The 14,508-nt window shown below is 33.2% G+C and overlaps 1 protein-coding gene across 1 annotated transcript; it reads left to right on the top strand.

Annotated features, from left to right (window-relative positions):
• The first annotated feature begins 10,939 nt into the window (after nucleotides 1–10,939).
• On the top strand, nucleotides 10,940–13,999 carry LOC146540946 (uncharacterized). The gene is made up of 8 exons (XM_085195525.1): nucleotides 10,940–11,259; nucleotides 11,870–11,878; nucleotides 12,445–12,483; nucleotides 12,566–12,583; nucleotides 12,717–12,749; nucleotides 12,833–13,219; nucleotides 13,666–13,680; nucleotides 13,967–13,999. The coding sequence occupies exons 1-8, from the start codon at nucleotides 11,203–11,205 to the stop codon at nucleotides 13,997–13,999; spliced, it is 591 nt and encodes a 196-aa protein (XP_085051651.1). The 5' UTR covers nucleotides 10,940–11,202.
• The last annotated feature ends 509 nt before the right edge of the window (nucleotides 14,000–14,508 follow it).

Genomic DNA, 14,508 nt, shown 5'->3' with positions numbered 1-14,508 from the left:
TATTTGTTAAATTGTTGTTTATATATTTTTATTAGTTATTTGAACTAGGGATAGAAAAACAATTTTTAGCACAATACAAATAAAAAATAACTCGAACTGACTCGAACCCGTAACTGTTAGAAACCGTCTTACTTACCTTTACTTATATAGCTCCAAGATGCACGAATTATTATTACTAAAAAAATAAAAAACAAAGAAAAAAGAAAACATACAGTCGAATTAATAACCTCCTTTTCTTACAGAAGTCGGTTAAAAACATGTTATTTAAATAGAAAACACAGTTCGTTAGACGTATTTCTTGCAGTAAATGGCCATATTTATGTTACCGTGTGAAAAGACAGAACCAAGCAGAATTTCAACAGTTGTCTATAGTTTGTGTTCTCACATAAATATAATTATTGGAAAATTATATTAACTTAATATTCAAATTTCCTGCGCTTTGGCAAAATAATACGCTGCGTTAAGTTCCGCTCTACGGGCGATGTTTCGAATTGAGGTATGATGAGGAGAATAGAAGGGTAAAACACTATATCCTCTTTAGCCTACTATAATACGACCCAGTAGGTACGTGATATAAAAAAGTTGAACATAAATATGTATTCCAATTTAAATTTTTCAATATAATGCAAAATACTTTAGCTAAATTATAATAAATAGTTTAATAAGCATCTGGGATCCAATCTCCTGGTACCACCTGCTACCGGGGTCTTAGAAATACACCCTATGTAGTTCACATTAATACTTTTTCTATAGATTTTATTTCAGCTTCACGCTGTATCTCGCAGATACCAGGCCCTAGTGGAAAGACACTCCGTTCCCCATTTTCCGCCGAATATATATAAGCCTAAATTCAAATGGTTTATTAATAACCTGTATTCAGGAAAATGTTCACTATTCAGGATCTGGGGCTCCATCATCAGTTCGATGATACTAAATTATTGTATTGTTACTTTTTCACAGTATAATTGCCAAGTTTAAAAAAATCAATGCTTATAAGATTTATTATAAGTATAAGGGAAGAGAGGCAGAGGGAACCTGGAACCCTAGTTTAAAAAATATAGTTATAAGTTGACCTAATATAAGAAACATGGTACATAATAAAGAAACATAGGAATATGAAAAAAATATTTCTTTTATCACTTTTTGTGGTAAATTGAACAATACGGGTTAAGTGGAAGTGACAGAACACTTTGTCCCTTTTTGACCGACTTCATTACTTTAATGAAATTCTGTATGAAGAAAGGAAAAATCCCTATAAGAAGCCGTCATGGCGCAGCGGCATAGTACCTGAATATTCATGCGACGGTTGTGGGTTCGACTGCCACCCGGGGAATGCATTATTTACACTTCATATACTTACAAGACATATAGCGGAGTTAAGTTCCGCCATTTTAAATTCAAAGTATGTATGAATATTTCTCACTGCCTCGTGACTTTTACACGTTTTAAATGTAACATTATTTTTATGGATTTAGAGGAATGAAGCGGATTTCTTTCAGCCTATATACATCGAGCTTAAATGGAGCGGAATATTTTTTATATTTAAATTTATTTTGAGATTCATTTCCCTGCGTTGAATATATAATAACATATAATAAAAATATAACTGGTCGTTATTTGTAAATTTATCGATGCAATAGGGTTCTATTACACTATTACGTATCTACAACAACGATTTTTAAAAGTTTTGTCTGTTTGTCTATTTTTCTGTTTGTCTGACCGCACATACAAACGGCTTAACCAATTTAAGTACAGTTATCACTATTGTATTTTGGTGAACTTCCCTTAACATTTAGTGTTTGTTTTATTTTAATCGGTTTATAAATAAAAAAGTTATATACAAGCGGGCGAAGTCGCAAGAGCTTGTTAGTGTATAATATGTAAAGACAATTATTTTATACAATAGAAGGAAAGAAAACTTTAAGTAGTTCTATGCACCGCCATTATCACCCATTGATTTAGTTCAGAGAAGCACTCAATTCAAATGCAAGGTGTGCAAATGGCCTCCGAGCTTCGAGTAAGTATTATATATTCGCAATCGAGTCGTCAGTTATCGATTTTACCTCATAGGCATATTAGCTAATGAGTGAGAATCATGTATAATTAGACAGTAGACTAGCTTTTCCTTGCAGGAATATAAACTGTAAAAATTCAATTCGAACCAATAGTTCCTGCGATTGACGCGGTCAACCGACCAAATTTTAGTTTTACATAGCAGTAAAAACATTCTAAAGAGTGAAAATAGGTTTCTTTAGATTAGGTAATAATATGTATTATATAAAATATAATATTCATAATAATGAATATTATATTTTTTTATGTTAGTTGGACGGTGTGGAGACAAGTCCTTCCTCCTGGCCTTAATCCCGGCTATTGCCAGGGTCTGCCTTCCTACTCAACCAACTCCACTTTGCACGATCTTTTACGTCCTCGGTGGTTAGACCATTGGCTCCCATGTCCTGCATCACGACATCCAACCAGCGCTTCCTTGGGCGTCCGGGAGGTCGCACCCCAGGAACTGGTATAGCAAGGCACTTGCGTCCGACATAGTTCTTAGGCCGGCGCGTAACGTGGCCAAACCATCTCAGGCGATGCTCTTGGAGCTTATCCGCTACGTCACGGACCCCAAGACTACCTCGAATGAATGTGTTGCGTATGCGGTCAGACCGCGTAACGCCGCACATCCACCTCAGCATCTTCATTTCCGTGACGTGAAGCTCCTGAGTGTGCCGAGATAGTGCTGGCCAACATTCGCTGCCGTATAAAAGAACCAGTCGGACGATGGTGTGGTGTGGAGACAAGTGTGCGACTGTAATCGCAACTGGTTGTGGGTTCAATTCCCACTCAAGTCACGCCACTCAACACGCAATGCCTTCATTCATTTAAGCAGAAAGTAGGGAACAGAAGTGTCTTAATGGAAACGGAGTGTTTCAACACTAGGTATCCTATGCCTACGGGATACAGCGTGTAGCTGAAAAAATATATTATTCAAAATCAATTGTAAATATTAGACAGTACAGTCATAATATTTATATACAAAAAAGCTAATAATTTAAAGACTATTTTATACAAAGCTTGACTCACCAGCTTTTCTAATAGCTCTTAGTCATGACAAATGAATCACAAGATCGATGACAGGGATAGTTCCCGAAAGATAAGTAAATACTTATTTTGTATTAATAGGTTTTAAGAGACCAGCCGTTTTGGCTGTAGGGGGTAGGTTGTGGGTTTGATTATCACTGTAAACAATGAAATATTGAATATTTTCATTTTGTCGCTCTGATGTTGAGGAAGAACGGGGTGTTAAGTTCTGTCACTTAACACGCAATGCTACCAGAAATCGGTGGAAAGTGTGAAACGGAAGTGTCTTAATGGGAACGGAATGTCTTAACATTTGGTTCCCTCTATTTACTCTGCTATATGCGAGATATAGCGTGAAGTTAAAAAAAAGGATATTGTAAAGGCATTTCTAACGTAACGATACAGTGTCTGACTGTAAACGCCATGGCTATAGTTTCGATTCCTATTCGTGGGTGTAATTATTTTTTCATATCCTCGATCTTTGCTTTGTCTTGTTACGAGACAAAGCGCGACGTTGAGTTCCGCCACTAAACACACAATGTTTCGACAATTATCGGAAATGGAGAATGAAGTAACTTGACACTAGGTTCCTTGTACCTACCTTTCTAACGCAAGATTCAGTGCGATGCTCAAAGATCTAGTACGCTGTCACTAATAGGGTGAAAATTTAAATGGAAATGCTGTCACAGTTCCATTTAAATTGCATTAAAAAATACACGAAAATAAAATTAATGACATCACAAAGCTAAAACTTTTTTAAAATATATATTAAAAAGTTAAACGTTAAAATGTTATTTTATAATAAACATAAATAACATTAATTAAAAGTACAAATGACATGAAATGCCATCATAAAACATTTTAAAATGTGAAAATAAATTACTAAAGCCGCAATAAGGCTAAGAGGTGCGTTGTAGTCTAATATGAAACAGAATATTTTCACAAATGTCCAAATACATAATATGAAGAGGAATAGAGATAGAGAGATTGAGAGGCGAAGTGAGAATCTAACTAAATAAAACTAAGGCAGGCAGAGGGAAACGGAGATATTAGCACAAGGCTTCATCTGCATACTCTCCTATATGGAGAAAGACGGAAAGCTGCTTAATTCAGAAATAGAAATTAATATCATAGGTCAGTTGGGACAAAGTAAACACAAGTTGTAAAATCAAATTACACTCGGGGCAGTGCTTATATTTAACATATTCATGTTTTCATGGGAAGCTAGTGTTAAAACACTTCGACATATTGAAAGGTTAGTAGTTATAATCGTTAGTAACGCTACCAACTTTCTTTGCTTTATCTACCAGAGAGGGAAAGTGAAAAAAATAGTATATTTGACGTAAAATTAAAATAATAGAAAATATATTAAAAAAAAAAAACAAAATACTACTTTCGTACTTAAACTACGACATTCCTACAATACTCATGTCACTACAGTCTACTCAAATGAAATTATTACGTCGCTATGATAATGTCTGTATATTGTATTTTAATTAAAATAATTGTATATTTTTGTATATTTAGAGATTTTACAAAATGTTATCGATATAATTAAAATTAAATTGTTTAAGCCATATTTTCTTAATGAGTCAAAATATTTTCTTTTGCTTCACGTTTTAGCCATATATTAATATAATATAACAGTGTACGCAGAGGGAAGGGGAGGAGAGTAGTGTTAAAAGTTAAAACACTCCATTCTCCAATTTCCGCCTAATTTTCGAGACATTACTTATTGAGTCAACGCTAATAGACCTAGTAATAGCTAAGAGACCTAATGACCTAGAGCATAGTGCTACATCACCTTAATGTTACTTTATTGACACTTAACCTTTTTAGTTAAATGAACACAACGCAATCAACGAAAATATAAAACGAAATTCTTAAAATAGAAATTTGATCAGATTTTCCATAAAATAGAAATTAAGTGAAATATTCCTTTGTACTTGAGCAGAGAAAATAAGCTCCTATATTAAAAGCTTTTATTTAATATCATATTGTATTTTTCTTCACTTATTTATATTGGTTTAATAAGTTACTCTGAAGTGAGTCCGTCACAGTCATATTTGGGCGAGAATATGGAATAATTATTTGATTTGTCGTAGTGTGAGATTTTTTTACCTTCACTTACAGAGTGCTACTTACGTACTTTCTGCAAATAGCAGGGAAAGAAGATGGAACCCAAACATAAGATAACCCGTCCCTCTCTCTCTCCTTGTTATTTTCGAGACATTGGAAATCACCGCCACGCTTTGTCGTTACCAAAGAACGAAGATGTAAAAGTAGCTCCTTCTACTGAATGTGCTACAACGGCCTATAACTTATAACAAAAAAGATTTATAACAAAAAAGTAAAGAAATCTTTGCCAAAAATTTTTAAAATTTTACAATCATCTAAATGTTTAATTAGGGCAGGTGGCGAACCCTTAACAAATTTGTTTCCCGACAGACTCCCGTCAAATTGACTATACTGACTTTTCTTATATTAAGGAAACTTCAAAAACACAATAGAATTCCACCATTAGAATTGGTAATTGCCTAATTTCCATTTTAACATAAACTCAATTTTAATAATCTTATAAGCTATAATTAATTCATTCACCTATAATTAGGTTAATTTTTAACTGTAATTACGTAAAATAACAAAAATATCGCTTTTATTATGTTTTTGCAGCGATAAAGTTATGAAAGCATATATCTTGTCTATTCAGGTGAACCTCAAATGCACTAAAATTGCACTTAGTAACAAGAAAAAAAAAATCGACTGAATTGTTATTTTTAGTCCAACAATACAAAAATAGAGTGGAACTAATTTTTCAAATAGATCCCATTGATTTCTCGCTCGGGACTGAGAGCTCGCGCTTTGGCGACGTGGCGTCTATGGGGAATGTAGTGTAATGCGGTACATAGGTATTATTATATTTATATATGTAGAGGCCGTTGGGTGCAAAGGCACAGCGAGTGATAAAATACGACTATTGTGGATTCGCGGGATACAGCGTGAAGCTAAAAAAATATGTAGAGAGATATTATCACTCCGTTTTGCACTTTCGAATAAATTTACGGTATTACTTTATCGTTATTACGCTGAATTTACGTTATTAACAATATAACGTAAATTCTATAATTATTACATTAAGTACGTTAAAAGTTTCGATATACTGTAACTGCGAGTAGACTAGCCTTGAGCCCTTCATGACACATGTCAAACACAACTCATTTATGTCACGGAGACGAAGCCGCAGGTAAATGCTAGTTATTTTATAAAAACTATATTAAAAAAAAACACTAAATTAAAAAAATAAAGCTCTCAATCTAGTCTGTGCCGTCGCGTAGCAACGGTATCGTAGCAACGCGCGATCGTTCGAAGCGACCTATGAATTACCATCAACGTGAATTGTACTATTTACACTTGTACGTACGAGTGAATGTCTCAATTTGTGTACTGTTATTTGTAATATATACTTTATTTTGTATTCGATAAGGTTTAAATTACATTTTATTAATAGGATGATTATTATATGTGTTAATTTATATCAATTTGTATAGATTTTTTTTTTTCTCATTCTTTTTTCTTACGATAGTCCTGTTTATGTTTATATATTTTTCAACACATAATTTGGTTACATATACTCATAAACACAATGGTTATCAATTCGTAATGCACTATGTCGGATGCAAGTGCCTTGCTATATCAGTTCCTGGGGCGCGACCTCCCGGACGCCCAAGGAAGCGCTGGTTGGATGTCGTGATGCAGGACATGAGAGCCAATGGTCTAACCACCGAAGACGCAAAAGTGGAGTAGGTTGAGTAGGAAGGCAGACCCTGGTAATAGCCGGGATTAATGCCAGGAAGAAGAAGAAGAAAAAGGATGCACTCAGAGAAATATTATTTTTTAGATATATATATATTTTTTATAAATATCCACAATAAATAATCTAAATTTAAATAATATACGCAATATATAAAATATGTAATAATTACATTACCACCCAAAAAACAAAAACAAAGAAATTTACGTCTCTTACAAATTCACCCTTTATTCGAGATAAAAAGGACGTCAAAATATTTCAAACGGAAGCACGAGTATTTGTAAAAGGGGTGTGCTTGTCGTAATTTTTATTTTATTCTCACCTCTACATCCCACATATATAAATAAAGCTTATATGTGTAATGTATGTTTGTTTACCACAAGTTCACCATATAATACATAGGTATATTGAATTTCCAACAGTTATGAGAAGGCGAAAAAAATTGTGTTGCGACACTCCAAAAACACACACGCAATGAACACGCTGTGAAAGTGCGTGTATAACGGCGGAATTCAACGCCGAGCTTTTTTGACTTATTACCAAAATCTCTTTGCTGTGGTATGGTAATGAATATATTAATAAATAATAATTCATTTTCCGAGTGGAAATTGATCCCACAACCGTTGCGTTTAACCACACGTTTGTGCCAATGCACTTTAAACCATAGTTTCACACTGTTTATAGCAGAGTAGACAGAGGAAACCTTTTTTTAAGACATTCCATTCACCAGGCCTTACCCAAATGTCGATATTGCTTTTTAAGTGACTCAACGCCACGCTGTGTCTCGCTACGCAGACCGCAACCAGACGAAATAAAAATAACCAGACCAAAGGAGATATAAATAAATAATTCAATCCCCTGAGTTAGTATCGAACAACACAACCGTCGCGACAGACACAGTGCCGGCGCGCGACCGACGATCGCTTGATATAATTAAATTTAATTTCAAAATATTCTAGGTATATTCAAATAGACCGTTCGTTGAAACACCTTAAAGGTACCCTCAGCTCGGAAGGCAGTTCTGCTGAAAAGAACCGCCAAGAATCTCAACAGTTGCTCTTCTACAATTTTATTGCTTAATACAATAATACAATTGTAGTTATCCTGCATTAAATACAATTGATCTTAATGAAATACGTTTTTATCCTTAAAATATTCTTGGAAATTATAATAAGCTTTCCTAATACAGGATATTTAACATTGAAAGTTATTCCACACTCAGGAAAGGAAAATACTTTTAAGAAGACGTATAAAAAATTGCACATAGCAGGATTCGAACTTTGGAAATCGTTCAAGCTCTGACCAACTGAACGTATGGCTTAGTTTGTCAGAGCGCGCGAGGTTCCCTAATTTCTTTCACCAAGTTTTGGGTGCTTTCATAACGAATCTTCTAATTGCATCCTTTTAATAAACCACCCTTATCTGAATTCTGAACCCGGAAAGAATACGTAATAGGATTTTAATTACTTTAAAGTATTACAAGACCATTAATTGGAAGCTGTATTTGAATTCGTTACATCGTGTCGATTATTATCGTAAAATTAGTATATTAAACTACCTCGGCTAGTTCTCGCTAGCCTGTATTGTGTAAGCATCATGGAAGAGGACCAATAGGGTCGCAGATTCATATCAGTTTTCGGGGATATATAATACTAGCGACCCTCTTGCGGCTTCGCCCGCTTTAACTACTGGATTATTCATGTAATGTATGTTTGCAAAGCACTTAAGATAGTGTGAAAATTAATGAAACCCTAATGCAACCTGCATTTTCGTAGTTTCAATAAGGATTTTCCAATTGTTTTACACAGCAATGATTTTTTAGTAGGTACCGTAATTTTAAATCTGTGCTACTAATCTTTTCAAGTACTTGTTAAAATATATTTAAATTACTATTTTTAAACGGAAGAAATTATAAACAAAAACCTACCTACTACAAAAAATGTGAAACCAAATATATCGCGCTTAAATAATACATTCAACTCCAATTATCCAATACGTGCAAACGCATCTAACTAAATCTTCATTGCTTTAGGCAATGCATGGCAATGGCAATGGCAGCCGGGTTTTTTTTTTTCGAGCTTGTGGTTAATGCTGAAGGGGGTATTCTGTCCCTGATGAAAAGCAAGCACGACGTGGCTGCCTGTGAGGAAAATTAAATAGAATGCATGGGCCGGGAATCGAAGCCGGGCCGCCCGCGTGGCAGGCGAGCATTCTACCACTGAACCACCTATGCGTGTAAGGCAAGCGGGCACGGCGGACGCATGGCGAGTGGCGAGCCGTTTCGCAGCAAGGATTTTTTTGATATTGTAACAACTTCTAAAATACTTATTAAAATGAAAAACAGTAAAAGACAGTTTTGGTCTACGTTAAATGGCCAACGTAACTAATGTACTTATTTATATGCTGAGAGTAAGGGATAAGTGAAACTTGAGTAACATACAGCTGATGTGTCAATAATTAAATGCGTTTTTCTGTAAAACTATTCGCAATTTCGAAATATTGTAAAAAGCAAATTTTATCTTCGTTTAACGTAGAAAATTAATAAAGTATTTTAAAGGATAAGGATTAATACCATTATGGAAAAATAAGACTCAGAATAAAAAATATATTGAAATTATTATTTTTAGACAGAAAAATGATCACTACACGTTATTCTTAAAAAATACGAATATGCCGTCGGGGACTTTTTTGTAGATCTTATTAAGAGGAACAATACTCCAGTACATTTTTTTCATGTAGTACTTACCATTAGAGCAGCGCATGCGCGAAAGTGTCTCAACGGGTAGGACTTTATACACATTTATAGTATTTATGTTAATTTACATAAGAATGTATAAATAATAAACTATACATAAACCTTCTACGAAAAACACTCGACTTAATGGTGAAGACCGCATCAAAATCTGTTGGGTGGTTTAGAAGAAGAAGAGTTCGAAAGTTCAGACAGACACGAAAAGCGACTTTGTTTTATAAGATATAGGATAAACTGGAGAAGATAGATGTGGATATTTATTTTATTATTTTAAGTATTTCTAACACTTTTCTTTTCATATATTGAATTTCTGCGTTCCTTTATATATTATTATAATATATCTGCAAATATCCATGGAAATATAGTGTTAACGGAGAATGGAGTGTCTTAACCCTAGATTCCTAGGTTCCTCTGCCTACCCTGCTTCTGTATATGCGGCATAGAACGTGATCCTGAATAAAATATATATAAATTATGAAAATTAATTGGTGACTATTTACTATACAATTAGAGAAATAAGCCTTTTATCAATAAAACGGTTAGAGAATTAAAAATTAAAGTAAATTTCCTTCACTTTTCCAGACAGTTAATATCGATCAATATTAAATGAACTGCCCCAAGGAAATTAAATTATGTGCTTGATAAGATAACAGCTTGAGCATGAAATTAGTAGCGTAAAGTTTCAGCGCGCATCGACAAAAATTATAAAAAAAGGGTATTGGAATTCGATTTCTCTTGCAAACTTCAATAATTGCAGCCATTTTTAAAATAACTAACTTGTACAGACGCCACCGTAGTTCAGTTGTAAAATATTTGATGGCTCACAGGATAGTTGTAGATTTGAGTAACACATAGAATTTGCCAGATCGTGAAACTGTAAGCGCAATGGTTGTGGGTTCGATTTCCACTTGGGTTAATTTATATTTTCATTTCTTCACTCTGGTGTCAACATAAAGTGCGGGGAAGTGCACGCAATTGAGAGTCAACACGCACTATCTCGAACATTAAACAGAAGTGGAGAACGGATTTTAACAGAGTGTCTTAACACTAGGTTCCATCCATCTACTCTGGTATTAATGAAAAGCGCGAAGCTGTTATTCAATTTTATTCAATAAGTTTTGGCTAAGATTATATTAAAACACAATGCTTTGACAGAGCGTGTTGAGTCAGGAATCTCAATGCTACGCTTTACCTCGATACTAGAGCGAGAAAAATAATAAATATATATTAATAAATATTTCAAAAATATTGAATATTTCATTCGCCCCCGTGAGATCGAACCTACAAATAACAGATCACCTTTCTATCACCCAAAAAATAACACTTAGTAACTAAAATCTTAAAATAAATTTCGTACAGAAAAATTGATTTTACACAGTAACAAAACCGATTAAAAGTTTAAATTTTACATTATTGAGAAATTAATTAATATACTTCTAACACATCTCTTAATTGGAAGCGGCCATTTTTGAGTATTTTTCACAGTTGAAATTTTTCCTTTATAAGCAAAGGAAGCCGGCCATAATGCCGTAGTAGGTACGAAGAATCCAGATAAACAATGAAGTTTCTCGTCCTCTCTTGCCTTTTCTTGGCAATTGCCTCCGTTGCCTTTGCGGTGAGTAAAAAAAACTAATTATAGTTTATTTATGCAATACATATTTGAAGAAATTATACTCAACGCTGAGTCTGATCGTTGTAATTCATAGTCGGGAAAACCAAAAATTAAAAAAAAAACAAAACATAATACTAGAAATATGCAACAATTTTCATGATTTTTTATATCAAAGTTTAGGTAAAATATTTACTGTTACATACTGTTACTTTTATAGTACGCTGTATTTTGCACTCAGCAGAGTAGGTAGAGGGTACCAGAGAAGGTAATGTTCCAGTGAGAATCAAACCCAAATCCCGTCGCGCAAACAGTCGCAGGAGAGACCCTGTCATTTTATATTTTAAAGCGTTATTTTTAATTGTTATTTATTTCATAAGTGAATTAATGTCTCATTTTATTATTATCCTTAGTCCTTTCCGAAAACTAAAGTAAGTAAAATTTGTGAATGCTTAGATTTTTTAACGCAATGTATAATATTTTCAAACTTAATTTTTTTTACAATTACTTAGTTACTTTTAGCTTCCGCTTTCCCTACAACGAGGCCATTTGTAGGTTTAAATAAAAAAAATACATAATATACTTGGTAATAAATATTTTTTTTGTGGTTTTTTAGGTTCAGTGGGTAATATTATTTTTCTTTTTTTATCTTTGACTAGTAACAACTTTTTTCCATGCGAAGTCCTCGCAATTTCCTACCAATATTTAACAAATATATCTATTCTATGTTGTTTAAACCTTCTACTCCTACTTACTAGAAGAAGCAATTCATGTATTACTTACCCACTTACTTTCCCCATATTCCACTTACATTGTCTATGTTTATTTATTTTTTATTTTACTCTTTTTTGCCTGACGCTGTATTCCGCTCTAGCGTTTATTTGCAGGGAAGGCAAACATGGAAGGAAACCTGGGAACCTAAAACACCCATTAAGATATTTCCTAAATTATAATATTAAATATTTCATTTCCCTCTAGTGAGAATCGAATCCACAAGCTGCTGCGTTTACAGCAGCACGCTTGTGCGCCTAAACCACGACTGCCCTTAATTTAATAATATCTATTCTATCTAAATAATCTAATCTTTTTATATTGAGTGATCTTTAAAATTCAATAAACAAAACTTTAGAATTGTAACTAGCTAACAAAATTTATAATAAGAAATATTTAATTTAAAAATATTTCTCTTAGTCTCCAGGATACTACAAGCCCCTAGCGGTCGACTTAGGCGTAAGTGATTAATGAATAAATGAATCCTTTTTTTCTTTTATTAAATAGTTATATCTTACATTTTTTTTTTCAATTTTCACAGAGCATTAACTTTAAATACGTAAGTTATAGTAGTTATAACTATTTTTTTAATTCATGTATTTTTTTACAATAGTCTTTAAATTAATTGTTGTTTTGATGCCATAGTCCTAAATATACATTAAGATTTTTTATATTTTTTTCATATTTCGCAGTACGCTCCCTATTATTACAACTACTACCAACCGGTAAATTTTATTTTAATACTTGATAGTTCATCAATTAAAGAATTACAAACTCTTGAAAAATAAATTATCTTAATTTATTACAGCCGTACTATTATTACAACAATTACTATGATCCATATTATTATGGCGGGTCCTACTATGGTGACTCATCTTACTACGTTGATAAGGGACAATATTACGGCGTAAGCGGATATTACGGAAGCGGTTCACCATATTACGGAAGTAGCGGACAATATTACGGAAGCGGTTCACCATATTACGGAAGTAGCGGACAATATTACGGAAGCGGTTCACCGTATTACGGAAGTAGCGGACAATATTACGGGAGCGGTTCACCATATTACGGAAGCGGTTCACCAAATCATGGAAGTAGCGGACAATATTACGGAAGCGGTTCGCCATATTACGGAAAATATTACGTAGGCAGTTCACCATACTACGGAAGCAAAGCTTACTATGGCGGAGAAAATGTAAATATGTTATTTTATTATGTAAATGGAGTATCTTCACTTTAGTTTACCTGCGTCTATACTGCTGCGTCAAAAAGAATGAAGACGTTGTCTATGAATTTCAATTAGTATAGTTTTTATGTTTGGACTTAAAAGAAAAAACGTTTATTACATAAGAAAGCAAAAAACTATATCTGCTCTTTTTCTCTTCCCATTATAATTTTGAAATTTATTTTATTACAGTACGGGGTAAGACTATTATGAATATAGTTTAGTTTTCTGAAATGCGAAAAATACAAACATATATATTTTTTCTTATTTTTAGGGTTTCGTACCTTTTTGAGGAAAAAGGAACCCTTATAAGACCACTTTGTTGTCCGTTTTCCGTAATCATATTAAACGAGTTCTAATAATTTAATGTAATAATATTTTTGTATTAACATATTAAATTGATTTTATATTTTTAGCACTCACACGCCAAAGTAAGTTATTCAAATAACCCTTGTTATTTTTTAAAAGCTTTTTTAAAATTAATAATCCATAAATATATCGGGATTTGAAGTTTCAGATCCAATTATTATTATTAATGCAATCCATTCAAAAATAAAATCTTTCTATTAACTTTGGAGTCAAATATTTTTCAACTTGTTAACAGCAATAAAATTATTACATATTATATAGTATTCGTTCCTTTTTTATTATTAAAATTTAATTCTAATAGTTTATTTAAATATATCATATTATGTAAAATCATATTTATATTTTCAGAGAGGACAACGAGACCGTGATGATGACCAATAGACATCTTTATTCGAAACCGACAACCAAAACTGACCTGGCTTCTGGAGACTGGATTTCAGTGTAAAATTAAAATTCAAAAATAAATATTATTAATTATTGCTTTCATTAGTTTTGTTTAAGGTATAATCTTCCTTCATATTAAAATAAAAATGTACTTATCAAATGATGAAATAAAAAAAAATAGCATAAGAAATATATAAACTATTTTCACAATTTCAATTTATTTTTGGTGGTGAAAAATATTATTGGTTAGGTTAGTAATATTTTTGGTTTAAAAAAATTTAATCATCTTCACGCTGTATCCTGCACACAGCAGGGTAGGCGGAACCTAGTGTTAAGGCACTCCGTTCCCCACTTTCTACCGACTTCTGGAGGCATTGCGTGTTGACTGGCAGAACTCAACGCCGCGCTTTGTCTCGACACCAGAGCGAAGAAATGGAAATATAAACGTAAATAAATATTTCACTTCCTTGAGTGGGGATCGAACCTACAACCTTCGCACCCAGTCA

Source organism: Heliconius melpomene, chromosome 1 (assembly GCF_056956725.1).
Source record: "Heliconius melpomene rosina isolate 202511_hmr_F chromosome 1, ASM5695672v1, whole genome shotgun sequence".
Classification (NCBI taxonomy): Eukaryota; Metazoa; Arthropoda; class Insecta; order Lepidoptera; family Nymphalidae; genus Heliconius; species Heliconius melpomene.
Note: the sequence above shows the minus strand (reverse complement) of the source record. Positions and strands in the feature narration are given on the sequence as shown.